This window comes from Leopardus geoffroyi, chromosome C1 (genome assembly GCF_018350155.1).
Source record: "Leopardus geoffroyi isolate Oge1 chromosome C1, O.geoffroyi_Oge1_pat1.0, whole genome shotgun sequence".
In the NCBI taxonomy this organism is placed as follows: domain Eukaryota; kingdom Metazoa; phylum Chordata; class Mammalia; order Carnivora; family Felidae; genus Leopardus; species Leopardus geoffroyi.
In genome coordinates this window covers 71,276,532-71,292,127 of record NC_059328.1, presented here as the reverse complement: position 1 = coordinate 71,292,127, position 15,596 = coordinate 71,276,532, and the positions used below count along the sequence as shown (strand labels likewise).

At 44.5% G+C, this 15,596-nt stretch overlaps 1 protein-coding gene and 1 long non-coding RNA gene across 2 annotated transcripts in view; both read left to right on the top strand.

The window, feature by feature from the left end:
* The first annotated feature begins 767 nt into the window (after window positions 1-767).
* Window positions 768-5,458, top strand: LOC123598144. The gene is made up of 2 exons (XR_006712416.1): window positions 768-1,112; window positions 4,703-5,458. It is a non-coding gene; the product is annotated as an uncharacterized LOC123598144 (long non-coding RNA).
* Window positions 5,459-12,576: 7,118 nt separating this feature from the next.
* The window catches only part of CTBS (chitobiase), a 42,960-nt gene continuing 39,940 nt past the window's right edge, over window positions 12,577-15,596 (top strand). The window contains exon 1 of the mRNA XM_045478075.1: window positions 12,577-13,687. Within this exon, the coding sequence (XP_045334031.1) occupies window positions 13,520-13,687 (168 nt within the window). The 5' untranslated portion in view covers window positions 12,577-13,519. The remainder of the gene's footprint in view (window positions 13,688-15,596) is intronic.

Below are 15,596 nucleotides of genomic sequence, written 5' to 3'. Positions count from 1 at the left end.
TCCCCATGAGGTAATATCTTAAACATTTAATCAAGTCCTGGAATCTTCTGCAGTTTCATCTGGTCTACGCCATGTTGGGAATCATCATAGTCATTCTTGTGTTCATTACTCACAGTTGCAAACAGACAATTGGATGGGTTTTAAGCTAGCCTGAGACCCAATAATTACCTAAAATTCTATCCTTTCAGTTGTATATTATGTAAGAGCTGGACTCCAAACACAGACATTAACAATGAGATTCTCTGAACTTTCTCATGTTTCTGCTAATGGAGGGTGGGGTGCGGTAGAGGAGGCTAACAAAAACCAGTTACTCTGTATTTGCAGTACATTTGGAAAGCCAGTTTCTTTTCCTAATTTTTTCTTGCCCATGTGAATAGTTTAATGCATCTCTATTCCCCGGAGACAAACCAGGCCAATGGAAGCAAGTCACGTCATCTCTAAAAGGAGGGATTAAGTTTGCAGTTTCCAGTGTCTCTTCTGTTCTAACATCCCATGGTTGTCTGAAGCTGTCTTGGAGACTCTGGGGACGCAGAAAAAGGCCAAGCAGGATTAAACATGTTCTTCAGATAATCAACTGTTTTCACTTTAGCAATTAAATATGAAAAACTTCTGGGGTGCTGGGTGGCTCAGTCAGTTAAGCATCCGACTCTTGCTTTTGGCTCAGGTCATGATCTCAAGGTTCCTGAATTTGAGCCCCACCTTGGGCTCTGTGTTGGCAGTGTGGAGCCTGCTTCGAATCCTTTCTCTCCCTTCTCTCCGCCCCTCCTTTGCTCTCTCTCTTTCTCAAAATAAGCAAATAAACTTAACATAAATAAATAAATAAATAAATAAATAAATAAATAAATAAGAAAAACTTCCGTTCTCAATCTCTTGCCAAGTTTCACAAGAACAGTGAGAGACTTATTTCTAACAATGTTGTAGACAAGTAGAGGTTTGAGAAATGAAATACTAAGCCTTGTATAATGATACATATTTCAGGAAGAAAAATGGGATATTCTGAAACAAAATATCCATGTGAATGACTTTCCAAGGTCAAAAATATAAAGAACCTCTTCACCAGCATCAGAATATTTATTGGGCAGGAGTCGACAATGTTATAAGCATCTTGGGAGGTAAGTGTGACTTGAAAAAAACAGCAAGATCATCAATGAGTACAGCACCATCAAGCTTCTTTTCTCTAGGAGTTAATTCTACTTGGTTAAAAGTTTCATCTAGGATATAATTTTGAATGCTGTCGGGAACAACAGAAGTTTTCTTTCCTAAGCCCAATTCTTCTAAATTCCTGGAGACAGAATTAATATACAAAGTACATTGTACACCCGTGTGTTTGTGGGGGCGGGGTGGGGGAGGGGGGCCGGGGGCTGGGGAGTAAAGCTTGTTCACTCACATGTACCAGATATCTGAGTTAATTCTCTGTAGGTCCTGTGACTTACTTTGTAACAGTAAACAAATTACACTTAAGAATGGGAAAATCTTAGATGAGATAATGGAATTATCTGGAGCTTTGGCTAAACAGCTTGAAAGGTTTTATTAGAGCTGTTTTAGAGATAGCTTACCCCTATCTTCCTGCCCGTGCACATACACGTAAGATAAGGAGCTTGAAAAAATAGGGAGAGAGATTCCCTGAGTATACGCCAAACCCAAAACAAGGAAAGATATCCCCAACAAAGGGGTAAGTCCCACACAGGCTGTGATGGCTCCTTATCTCCACACGAGGGAATGCTCCGGGCCCATGGTACTCTTCAGCAGCTGTGCAAGGGTCAACAAACTACTGCCTTTCCCAACACAGATCTATCTCTTCCTAGCGGTGTTGGCCAAGTTATTGAACCTTGCTGAGTTGTTTCCTCATCTGTAAAATAGGAGATAGAAATAATAATGTCAATAAGAATACCTACCTTGTACAGTTTAAGGATTAAACATGATAATGAATATACGGGGGGAAAATACATCAGTATTATGCCTAGCACATAAGTGCTCAGTAAATGGTATCAAAAAGTCAAGGAACCGAACTTCAGTCTGCCCATGGTACTGTGTTCCCTGGGTGGGAAGGAAGTGGAGACATTCAGTTACCCATTTCAGAAACATTTATTGAATGTCTTTTATGTATCAGACACTATTCCAAGTGACAAGACTTCAGACATGAATAAGAAGAATCTCTTCTGATGGTTAAGTTAAGCCACTCACCAAATAAATGTAATGTTGGTGTTGATGAATGCTTGAAGAAAAATGAGGCCAAGTAGGGTGATTTCATGTGAGAAAGAGTATTAAAGAGAGGCTGATCAGGAGAACTATGTGGAGGTAACAGATGAGCAGAGACCTGAAACAAGTGGTGGGAAAAGCCTCGAGAAGCTTGAGGAAGAGTGTTCTAAGCAGAGGGACCGGTGACTGCAAAGGCCCTGAGGAAAGAACAAGGTAGGATGTCAAAGAGTGGGAAGAAGCCACTCAGCAAGAAAGACTGAAGGCCAATGACAAGCAAAAACCAGCAGTCTAGAGCATTAGAGGTCCTGGTAAAGACTTTGGGTTTAACTTGGAATGTGTTGGATAATAATACAATGAATATGACTTACAATTTTGAAAGATAATTCTGGCTGCTTTTGAGGGGACAAGAACAAAAGTGTTCAAATAGGGGCTATTGCAGCACCTTTGGAAAGAGTTGATGCTTATTTGGACTAAGGTATGATGGAGGAGGTGAGAAATGTTTAGGGGGAGAGCTTGAAGATGATGGGTTAGACATGGTATGTGGGAGAGAGAAGGGGCTTTGCCTGCACAGTCTGGTGATTGGCTAGGGGATTACTGAGATGGGGAACATTGGAGCAGGAACAGGTGTGGGGAAGGGGGGAATCAGGAGCTCATCTTCCACAGGGTGAGTTTGAGATGCCCATTTAATGCCCAAATGGCAGTACGAAGTGGGCCATTAAAAGTGCAAATCGGGAGCTCAAGTGAGAGATTAGAGTGAAGATATAAAGCTGGGAATTATAAGCATATAGATTGTATTTAAAGTCATGGGATTGATTGAAATTATTCAAAAAGTGAGCATGGATTAAGAAGAAAAGAGGTCAAGAGGGAGCCCTGGGACACTCCAGCACAGGGATCAGGAAGATGAGGGCATCCTTCAAAGAAGGCAGGGAAGGAATAGCCACATCCCCACTTGACGATAGAGATACTGAGCCCTGGAATGGGCTCCTTTCTGGCCCACAAGTCCCCCCACCTTCATCCCAACCTTAAGCCCAGTGCAGCCTTCTCTTCAGCCAGCAATGCATTTAAAGGGATTAATCCAGAATCAGTTTAGGACATTGTAACACTCTACACATATTCATTAAATAGTATGTACAAGTGGATGAATAGATGACTATTGACAGATTTTATTTTATTCCTCCTTAAATACTTATTTATAAATATTTACTTGCATTTGATTTTTCTCCCTGGAGAAAAGATTGCACTTGCTTTGTTTTAAGGTCTATCAGAGAAAATTTTTGCTGAAGCCAGAAATCTTTTCTGTTAGCTTTTGATGGCATAAGCCTTGGAGAACTTTATAAAGTAATAATGAAAACATTTGTTCTTAAAGAAAGGGATATGCAAATTTTAAATCTTACAATTTCACTGGATAAGATATTAGAGGTACCATATATTAATATTCATTTACTGATTTCATTATGAAACCAAAACTTATGTAATGCTTATTTGTACAAAGAGCTGCATGTAGGATATGGTAATTGGTACTCCAATAAGAACAGTAATGAAAATTAGTAGTAATAAGTGTCAGGTCCAAAGGCTTTTACATGCATTTCGTTTTTTGGTTTTTTTTTTTTAATATTTATTACTGAGAGACAGAGAGAGACAGAGCATGAGCAGGGGAGGGGCAGAGAGAGAGGAGGAGACACAGACTCTGAAGCAGGCTCCAGGCTCTGAGCTGCCAGCACAGAGTCTGACGTGGGACTCGAACTCACACAAATAGGGAGATCATGACCTGAGCCGAAGTCGGACACTCAACCGACTGAGCCACCCAGGTGCCCTGCATTTCCTTTTTGTTCATGATTCTCATGGCATCCTGTGAGAATCATACTATTATTACCTGTTTTGTACAAAATAAAAATTCTAAGAGTTACATAACATTCTGGTAGTCAAATGATTAGAATTGGGCAGATTTGAACCCAGCTCTGTATGTTGATAGAGCTTGAATTTTTTTTTAATTTTTAATGTTTTCAGTGTTTATTCATTTTTGAGAGACAGAGAGAGAGAGCACAAGCCACGAGCAGAGGAAGGGCAGAGAGAGAGGGAGACACAGAACCCGAAGCAGGCTCCAGGCTCTGAGCTGTCAGCACAGAGCCCGATGCAGAGCTCAACCCCACAAACCGTGAGATCATGACCTGAGCCAAAGCCACCCAGGCGCCCCAACAGAGCTTGAACTCTTTTTTTTTTTTTTTCAACGTTTATTTATTTTTGGGACAGAGAGAGACAGAGCATGAACGGGGGAGGTGCAGAGAGAGAGGGAGACACAGAATCGGAAACAGGCTCCAGGCTCTGAGCCATCAACCCAGAGCCTGACCCGGGGCTCGAACTCACGGACCGCGAGATCGTGACCTGGCTGAAGTCGGACGCTTAACGGACTGCGCCACCCAGGCGCCCCGGGAGCTTGAACTCTTAATCACTCTGCTCTGGGACCCCTTTTCACTAATCAACATCATCATCATCTTATTCATAGCTTAAAACCGAAAACATCATTAACAAGCTTGACCAACATAAATAAGCATGTGTCTCCAAACAAACAAAAATACGTAACAGTGAAATTCTGAAATCCACATTGAAGCAAGAGGAAAAACCCATTCACGTTTCTATAAAAAATGGTAACATTTTCTGTAACATCTCCTGGAAAGCGCAAGCCCCAAACTGGGACTTGGGTCTCCCAGCAAAGCGCAAGGGCAACGCAGAGGCTGCAGGGAGGCGCCCCAGCAAGCACCCTGGCAGTCGCTGTCCTGGCGGGAAGCGCCGTGGAGGCCTCCGCAGCAAGAGCAGATACACACTTGGAAGAAAGCAAAACCCAACACAGATGGTCTTGGGCCATACGAGCAGTGGTACCAGAGCCCCGATAGCGGCGGTGCAGCCTCGGCGACATTATGCACGGAGCCAAAGGAGCAAAAACCCTAAGGGACAGAGAGAGAGGAGGAAGAGGAAATTCCCTGGCATCTTCACAAAGGCAAGGGTCTAACGTTGGTAGTAATCATGCCACCAAATTCAAGGACTGAACTTCAGATATCTATTTGGAATATGCTAAAGAGACACAATGATCTGAATCTGTGACTGATCATCCGCTGGATGTGTTTTAATAGGATCATACATACTAAAGTGCATTGTACACAGCAACATGGCAACTGAAAATAATTACTTATACTATTGCTATTGATGATATAATAATGATCACAAATATTATTAGTAAATAAATGGGTGATTTTAAAAATTCCATACCAAAGAGGCTTTTGTTATTTTGCCATTATTGATTCAATATGTAATTTAAATGGCCCTATTTTCTATCTTTTTGTTTCTGTGGACAGTCACCATATAGTAAGGTTCTTACCTTGCCAGGATGACCAGCTGGTTGTTATCTCATAAATCTGAGCTCAAGGACGTTAATCATTCTGTTTATGATTCCATTACTTCATTTGCCCGGGCCCTTTGCTTTCCCACAATGATTCTTCCTGTCTTCAGAATTCTTAACGTGATCATTTTAATTGTTCCCCATTACTTCCTATTTTAAATTTTGTTAGATGGCATTTAATAAGGCTTCAGTTTTGATTATAGAATGGACGCTTTTTAAAAATTTTACTTGGCTATTTCTTCACTTAAAATTACAGCAGTAGGGTTTTGTTTCCCATCAAAAGGTATCCTACATAGCTTATTTCCCTTGGTTCAAAGATTCCACTGGAGAGCCACCAATTAATTTCAGATTGTCCCACACATATAAGGTAGGTCTTACTCCTCTACCAATTCTGAAAGAACACATCTTCCAATTGTGTGAATTCCAATCCTGAAAGAACACACCTTCCATTGATGAAGAAAAAAAAATCTCTAACTAGGGTTGCCCGGGCAATAGAGATGGGATTTAAGGAATGTACAATTATGGCCATGGCTGTCTGGTTCTCGTTCATACTAGAACAACTCATGGTACTTTTTTTTCTTGCACTGGAAAGGAATATTAAAAAAAAGAAAAAAAAAAAAAGCTGAGAGCCAGGGTTAGATAACTTGTGATTTTAATCAGAATTTTCAACTATAAAAAATAAGAACTTGAAAATTGGGGTTTGAAACAAAAACAGTTATGACATAATATTGCAAAATATTCTTATCGCTTAGTAAAGGCAAACTATAAATTATAAACCTTTTTCCACACATTTGATCTTGTATCAAGTCAAAGCCCAATTATTTCTGAGGAGTGGGTCTTCTTTCAAAGTAAGAGATTGCACTCTCAAAGCTTTAAAAACGCCCCCCTCCCTGACACGTACACATAAACTGTCAAAGAAACATTTGCAGAGAGTCAGAGACATTTCTGTAAATCCTATGAGAAGATTGTGCATCCTAGTGTCTTCTTGAAACGTATTCTGCTTGCTTTGGGATTCAAAAATGAGAGATGTGAAAAGCAAGGAGAGGCAAAGCAGCAATAATAGCAGCAGCCCCCAAAGGAGCAGCAGCCGCAGTGACACCTCTGTCCCTGTTGGTCTCCACTGTCTGGCAGCTGCTAAGTGGACACCTTTTTGGTGGCTGTCCATGCATGCAGACAGAAGCCTTTTTTTTTTTTTTTTAAAGCTTATTTATTTATTTTGAGAGGGGTCGAGGGAGAGAGAGAGAAAGAGCAGGGGAGGGGCAGAGAGAGAGGGAGAATCCCAAGCAGGCTCCAAGCCATCAGCGTAGAGCCCAATATGGGCTCAAATTCACCAATCGTGAGATCATGACCTGAGCCAAAACCAGGAGTCAGATGCTTAACCGACTCGCCACCCGGGTGCCCCTGAGAAGCCATTTAAAAAAGTCAGGCTTTACAGGTTGTCACGTTTTTCCTAAACTTCTCTCATTGGAGTACACGAGGACACGTTGCTTCTGAGTCTCTGCATTCAAGATGGACTGGCTCAAATAAGGTAGGATTTTAAGAGATGAATGTAAAATTCTTTTTTCATGAAACAAACTGCATGGGTAAAAGATGAAAGAGACCTGGCTGAACAATATTTCCTGTCAGACATAGCAAGGAATTTTAGTTGATCATGAATTTATTATGAGCTAAGAGGTATATCACTGCCTAGAAAGCTAAGACATCGTTAATGCCCAGAAAGCGCCCATACAAGGTAACAATTTTGCTGTATGCTGCATTGGCCAGACCATGCCCGACCTGGAATGTACAGATTAGCTTTGCACCACATCCTTCAAGTTCATCAAAAAAGGTTATGGGTGATGGGGCACCTGGGTGGCTCAGTCGGTTGAGCATCCGACTTCGGCTCAGGTTGTGATCTCGCGGTTTGTGAGTTTGAGCCCTGCATTCGAGCTCTGTGCTGATGGCTCAGAGCCTGGAGCCTGCTTCAGATCCTGTGCCTCCCTTTCTCTCTGCCCCTCCCCCGCTCATGCTTGGTCTCTCTCTCTCTCTCAAAAATAAAAATAAAAAACAAAATATTAAAAAGAGGTTATGAGTGAGATGGCAAAAAGTCTGGAAACTATGTTATAGGAGGAACAGTTGAGGGAATTTGATTTATTTAGCCCCAAAAAGGAAAGCTTTGGAAAGCAGAAGAGGAGGAGATACTGGTTGCTCATCTTCGATGCCTGAAGAGTACCTTGTGGAAAAGCTATCATAGTTGCTCTGGAGGTTCCCAAGGGAAAACCTAGGAACAGTTAGGGTCATAGTAGACAATTTCCAGCTCAAGGTTAAGAAGCTTTTTGTAATTACTATTTTCCTTAAAGTATGCTGGGCTGCTTACTCAGTGGGGCGGTCACCTTGTTATATCTGGAAGATCCCAGTAAAGGCTGAACGCTTTCGCTTATAGGAGGGGAAGATGGATGTAAGATGGGACTCTGAGAGTTTCTATTCAAAGTGTGGAAAGGATGGCTCATGGAGAGTTTGGAAGCCATCCTGGCCCACGCTGCACCCTCTCGTGGTGGAGTCTTAGACTGTGTCATCCTAATGGTGACCCTGTTTTTTCCATCGCTGCGAAGCAGACTGTGGTCTTGTTATCTAATTTAAATTACCATCTACCAAAATCACATTGCTATGGTTGTTGAAAACAGCCCTAGGAGGCTGTGTTCCGCCATCTGAACTGATGATTCTTGCTTAAAGGTGGTGAGGGATGAGGCTCCCAGGCATCTGACCAGCCTGAGCCTTGTTCTTCTTGGGGATGGAGACTGAATAGCATGGTTAAGATCCTGCCTTTGGAGCTACACTAAGTTCAAATCCTAGCTCCACACATTACTATCTGTATGAAAATGTTTAACTTCTGGTGCCCCTTCCTCTGTAAACTAGAGATGACACTAGTTTGAGTCTGTCTCGTGGGTTGTTGTGAGAATTAAATGAGCAAAGGGGTATTACCTACTGTGAACAGAGCCCACTGCTACTTTCATATTTAATTTTTAACCCGTATGCCTCAGGCTGACACCTGCATTGAAATGTTTACTCGAGCTAGCCTCAAAAATGATTTCAGTACGTGGAAACACCACTTAGATTCAATCCTAAGGTGTCATCCCACCAAGCTGTAATCAGTTCTTGAAAAACAAATCGGGTTTAGAAGACCACCTAACTATTCAAGTTCCAAAGGACAGGATCTATTGAGGCAGTGGTTCTCAGAGTGTGGTCCTTACACTGGCCGCATCAGCCCCAGCTGGTGCCTTGGTCCTCTCAGGCTGCTATAACAGAGGTAGCAAAGACTGCGTGGCTTAAACAACAAACACGTATTTTTTACAGTTCTGGAGGCTGGGAAGTCCAAGAGCAAGTCCCTGGCAGATTTGGTGTCTGGTGAGAGCCCGCTTCTTAGCTCAAAGATGGCTCTCTTCTCATTGTGTCCTCACAAGGCAGCAGGAAGGTGATGGGACTCTCTAGGGTCCTTTCTATAAGGGCACCAATTTTATTCAGGAGGATGCCTACTTCATGACCTGATTACCTCTCAAAGGCCCGGGCTCCTAGTGCCATCTCCTATTTTCTGTACCCCTCTTTTTTTTTTTTTTTTTTTAAATTTTTTTTTTCAACATTTATTTATTTTTGGGACAGAGAGAGACAGAGCATGAACGGGGGAGGGGCAGAGAGAGAGGGAGACACAGAATCGGAAACAGGCTCCAGGCTCTGAGCCATCAGCCCAGAGCCCGACGCGGGGCTCGAACTCACGGACCGCGAGATCGTGACCTGGCTGAAGTCGGACGCTTAACGGACTGCGCCACCCAGGCGCCCCTCTTAGTCTTTCATGGCGTGCTTCCTTGTTTTGGTAAAACACATTCTCTAGCGGTTGCTTGAGCAAGACTGTATGATAGGTAAATATTTTGACGTTTGAAATGACTTTCCCACTTGACTAATAATTTTAGGTGTAAACCATACTCTTTTAGAATTTCAAATGCATTCCTTCATTGTCTTTGAGCTTCAAGTGTTGCTGTTGAGAAATCTGATGATATTCTGATTCTTGATCTTTTGTGACTTTTTTTTTTTCTCTAGAAGCTTTTAGGATCTATTCTTTGCCTTTTCATTCCGAAACCTCAAGTGCTTCAGTCCTGGAAGTTTTTCTTGAATTACTTAATTGACGATTTCTTATCTGCTGGACTGCTCTCCCAATTTTCTTATCTTTCTTCTGTAAGGACATTAGAGAATTTACCCACTCCAGAGAATGAAACCTCCAGACTTCAGTCGAGATGGGAGAGAGATAGTTGCCTAGAGACATAAGCCTGGAGAAATGATCTGCTTGTTAAGCAGCTTTCACCATATTCCCCCTTATTTTCAGACAGCCTCTCCCTATTCCCCCTTTGCTCTAATTCTTGAGGCACCTCTTGCAGTTCTGGAACATTTTAAGGATTCTGTGGTTTAAACTGGGTTGTTTGTCAGTTTTCCATACTTTTGGGGTTTGGGGTACTTACCTCTCATGCTTTCCAGCTTCCAAAATGATGTTGCTGTCATCTCCTTGTCCTTGTGGGCTTAAGTTTTTACTGGAGTTTAAGCATGAGAGGAAGCAAAATTAGATGCTTGTATTCAGAACAAGTATCTGTATCTTAAAAATCTTTTAGCCATTCACTGGGGGGGACATGATCAAAAAAGATGTTAACTGCCAGTTGACCCATGAGCTGGACCCAGGTGATTAGAGGCTCCTCACCCGCACCCCTGTCCTTGGAATACAGGTTCCGCTTGCCTTTCCTGCTCTCAGAGGCTGCTCCAAGGACATAACCTTGAGGTGGTGATGTGGTGGTAAAAACATCTGCACGGTATTATGTGCCTGAGCCCAGTTAGGGCCTCTTGATAAGCTTTTTAAGACGTGGAGGGCAGCCACAGGGATCCATTCGTCTTGCTGCTGTGCAAGACGAGCCTCGTATGTAAGTTCTCTTTGCTGTTCTTAAAACTGCCACCTAGCAACCTGGAGTGGCTGCCTCTGTCTTTGGTCTCTCCCTGCCCTCTGTGCATGGGGGCTGGTTTCAGAGCACCCCAGGAGAGCTCCTGAGATGTGAACCTACAGTTGGTGGCAGCCCTCACTGTTTTCCATGTCCCAGCTCATGAGGCACTGACAACCCCCTCTGGCAATCCGGAAGCTGATGCCCCCTGTCTCAGGTACAAGCTTTAGCTAAAGACCCTGCAGTAGATACAGCAGACTGGGTGCACAGAAAGAATGGCCATCACGAGGTCCAGGTGGGATGGTGTGTTGCCAAAGATGCCAAAATTGCCCTTGAAGTACAGTGACATTGCTAATGAAGTGACAGGCTATCCCGTGTGTTCTAAACAACACCCAAGGCAACTGCTGAAAGAATCTGGGGCCATTCACTGGAGTTCCCAACCAGTGAGGGACTGGCCAGTTGATCGTATTGGTCCCCTTCAAGTGAGGGTTCTAAATATGCCCTGGTTTCTGTGGACGCAGCATCTGGCCTGACCCAAGCCATCCCCTGCAGCAATGCAAAACAGGCTGCCACCATAAGGAGATTAGAGAGAGTGAGTGCCATTTATGGACACCTTCATCAGATAGCAACTGGGGTCGGGCGTGGTGGTCACATTTCAAAGGTCATGCTGTATAAGACTGGGCAAAAAAAAAAAAAAAAAAAAAAATGACATTAAATGGAGGTTTCATCTCCTCTATAGTCCACCAGTGGCAGGGTTGGTAGAAAGAAAACATGTTAAGACAGCATGTTAAATTGTTAACAGATAAAACCAGGTGGAATAATACATTTGGATACTCAGTGAGCAGGGCCAATTGCCCCATATGCCAGACTGGGGACCCCTGGCAAGGCCCCCAACACGAAAAAGGTGTGGAAATGACGGGAAACAGCCGTTGCCCCAGCTCTGCACCGTGGATCAATATGCTATCTGCTGAGAATGCCAAGCCCCATCACACCTGGGAAAGGAATGATTTACTGGAATCTGCAACAGGGCATACCGCCAGGGCTGGTGAGTTCCTTCAAATTCCTGGGTGGGGAGAAACTGCCCAGTCTCCACTGGGGTCCCCTTGTCTTGCCGCAAGCCGGACCTGTTGAAATGTACTGTGTCTGAAACAGAACGTAGAGCCTGAGAGAGAAGAGAAGATGGGGGTTCCTCTTCTGGCAAATCCTGTCCTCAGTCTATCTCCTCACACCTCACAGTGCTGCCCCCCAGGGCCAACATGTGTAGTGTGCACAACTGAGTCAGGTTCCTAAAGCTGCCAGCCTCCCTCTCCTCAAGGTCAGGTAGACACTGTCTTTCACTGGTTTGATTATTTGGCTACTGTCTTTGCTCCCTCCATAGGTCTGGAGGATGTTATAGCATACACAGAAGCCCTTACTAAATTCAGTCAGCACGCCCTGAACGATAGCCAAAAAACCAAAACCAAAACCAAAAAAAAACCTGTCCTTACTGAACACTGAAATGACTCTAGTGAGAAAAACTGTCTTCTTTTTAAAAAAAAATTTTTTAGTGTTTATTACTTATTTTTGAGAGAGAGACAGAGTGAGAGCAGGGGAGGGGCAGGGAGAGAGAGGGAGGCACAGAATCTGAAGCAGGCTCCAGGCTCTGAGCTGTCAGCACAGAGCCCGACACGGGACTCAAACTCACAAACCATGAGATCATAACCCGAGCCGAAGTTGGACGCTTAACTGACTGAGTCACCCCAAGCAAAACTATCTTCTAAAATAGGATGTCCTTGGACATTATTACTACCTCACAAGGAGGTGCCTGTGCCATTATCAAGCCAAAATGTTCTGAGCTCATACCTTATGAGTATGCTAATGTAGATCTTTATCGAATCACATGAGGACACAGGTGAAAATGCCCTGAGTGATCCAACCCCAGGCTAGAATATTGAATAAATCAATGGCTTGGATCCTAGGGCTCTTAATAGAAAGAGGTGTCACTAATTTGGGGAATTATTGTCTTAGTCTGTGTTTTCTCTAACAGGTGCTTGTATTGTTGCTGTGGCATCCTCCTCCGATGCAGCAGATAGCCATCAAAAGAGCCACCTCCACGTTAATGAAACCCCTTGCTGACCATTCAGGCATGTGAGATTGTAAGAGCCTGTTACTGAGGGTGGTGCATTGGGGAATGTCATCAAAAAGACATGCTCGCCCGCCCCTTGACCTGTGAGCACTCTGAGGCTCCTCACCCGCGCCCCTGTCCTTGGAATACAGGTTCCGCTTGCCTTTCCTGCTCCCAGAGGCTGCTCCAAGGACATAACCTTGAGGTGGTGATGTGGTGGTAAAAACATCTGCACGGTATTATGTGCCTGAGCCCAGTTAGGGCCTCTTGATAAGCTTTTTAAGACGTGGAGGGCAGCCACAGGGATCCATTCGTCTTGCTGCTGTCCAAGACGAGCCTTGTATGTAAGTTCCCTTTGCTGTTTTGTTAAAACTGCCACCTAGCAACCTGGAGCGGCTGCCTCTGTCTTTGGTCTCTCCCTGCCCTCTGTGCATGGGGGCCGGTTTCAGAGCACCCCAGGAGAGCTCCCTAACCTGCACCATTCCAACCATGTTGCTCAGTCATCTCTTTCAAAGCCCCCTGCTTCTCATTTGGGGGACTGCTTCCACGTTTATACTGCACGAGGAGTACAAAGGCCACGACACAAAGACAGGTGTAGCGTGCTGAGGGGGTGTCTGTGAGTTTGAGGGAGTGATGATATTTACTTGATTGAGTCAGCAGGTCTGCTGGGGGCATGAGGCACTGGCTTGCCAGGGGAGATGTTCACCTCGGCCTTTCTCCTTCACCTGACCTTCATGTCCCCAGTGGCCCAGACTGCTCAGCCCCTCCCACGCCATCACCTCTGCCCTGAGGCAGGGTCCGCCTTGCTGAGAGGCTGGACCTGAGCCACCAGTTGGAGGAACGTACTCCTGCCGGGCAGTGACTGCCGTCATGGCCCTGCCGCTGCTCTGTCGCCTGTGCCTCCTCGCCTGCCGGCCACGTGGCATTCCTGGGCTCGCTCTGCTGCCGCTGCTGGTGCTGCCACTCTGGGCAGGGGCCCGCTGCCCTTGCCAGGATCCAGCGTTGTGCCAACCCATCCGCCACCACCCTGACTTCGAGGTCAGTGCCTCTCCCCTGCCCCTCCAGGTCTGGTCCTCGTGGCCCTGTAAGAAAAGCAAAACTGAGCCCTAAGAAGAGGTGGTGTGGGTGTAGTCACCCACCTTGACCACTCTCTGAGGGCCTGCCTTCAGCCGATGATGAGGAAACTCAGAGAGGTTGAGTAACCTCCCAGGTCTCACAGTTAGTGCCTGCCCGAAAGAGGCAGGCAGGCATTCAAACCCAGGTCTGACCTCAAATGCAAATTTGTTTCATTGCCCTGCTGTGCCCCTCGGGTGGCACTCTGGGCACACTAGCAAGGAAGTAGGATGATGAGGTATTTCCCAAGCAGCACGTTCCATCGTTTTGCAAGAAAATGAATATTTAGTTTGAAAGAATCTCAGCCCTACAACAGTACATTGGAAGGCAGGATGTTCTGCTTACCTTTGCTTTTCCCTATCTACCAGCCCTTTCTGTTAGGTACCTCAAAACAACCCAAGAAGGGCGGTAAAAATCGGTCTTTAATTTTTCCTTTCGCCCACCTAACAATGTCTAAGGCTTTTGGGAACTGTAATCAAACACCCTTTGGCAGGCAGGATGAAAACCACGTGACACCTAGAGTTTGATGACTCCTGGTTCAACTCCTGTTGAACGAGGAAAGACTTAGTCCTTGAAAATCAGAAGGAAACCTCCTTTGGAATGGAGGCAGGAGGCCAAGCAGGGGGAGCTCTCACACTCGACCACTCCTTGTCAACGAGGAGAGCTGGGGCACCTTGCCTGTGGATACCACTCTACTACCCTAGCAGGGGGAAGAAAGGCTTTCTTCCTCCCTGGCAACAGCCCAGCCAATGAGACGTCGTTACAACTTAGCCAATGAAAGGCCACTATAGTTCAGACTCCTAGCTTACTCCGATTGACTGTTTTTAACAGCCTTCCTAACTTCTCCTTTTCCTCCATAAAAGAGTACTTTTTTTCTCCTTTGTTCTGTGGATCTGCCTATGGTTTTGCTGTAGCCTGTTTGTCCTGGTTTGCAATTCTCTGCTATTCCCGAAAAAAACACTTTTTTTTTTTTTTTTTTTTGCTGGTAAAATAGCTGGCAGTTTTATTTTCAAGGTTAATATTACTTAGTGAGCAGAAGTGGGATCTAGAGAAGACCCCCAACAGCTCTGAAGGTGGTGAGCAAATGGGTGCTGGTACCCAGAGAGCCTGGGTTCACTGCTTTCTCGCCCACCCTGGGGTTTGAGGGTAAGTTTTATCCTGAATTTCGAGCTCCGTGCTTTGTGTTTGAATTCTCCAGGCATTATTTGGGATTTGTTTTAAGGCCTTGGGTTTTGTTTGTTTGTCTCTTTTTTTTTTTTTCTTCTTTGTATGAGAATACTCATTTGGCCTTTGCTGGGACTCCTGTTTAGAACCGGACTGTTTCTACTGGAACTGTGCTGGCCTTTGGTTTGATTCCTTTTGGAACCAGGCTGTATCTATTAAAACTGCTGTTTAGAAATTTTTCTCTTTGCTCTAGAGAAAAACCTCCATGAAATGGGATTCCAGTCATCAGAATGCTTTGAGGGTGCCCCCCCACCCCACACCAGACTCTGGCTGGTTTTGTTTTAAAACAATGGTCCCTCCCTGCACGCATTTATAACTAAATGGACTGACTTAACCAACATTTAGAACATCAATGGCTGTTATGGGGAATTTCTATCTCCCCAAACTTGTTTTACTCAAAATTAAATTAGAAAGCTGAGGCTCTAAAACAAAGCAAAAAACTGAATGGAATGCTTATATTAAATTGTACCCTGAGGCTCCCAGATGTTTTCAGGATTCTAAGTTTGCCTCTTTGCAAGATACTATTTCTAATCTAACTGAGGCAAACCAACAATTGAAAGGAATCAAAATGGCTTCTGAGGCCCCTTTCCCCTCCCTCTTTGCAGACAGG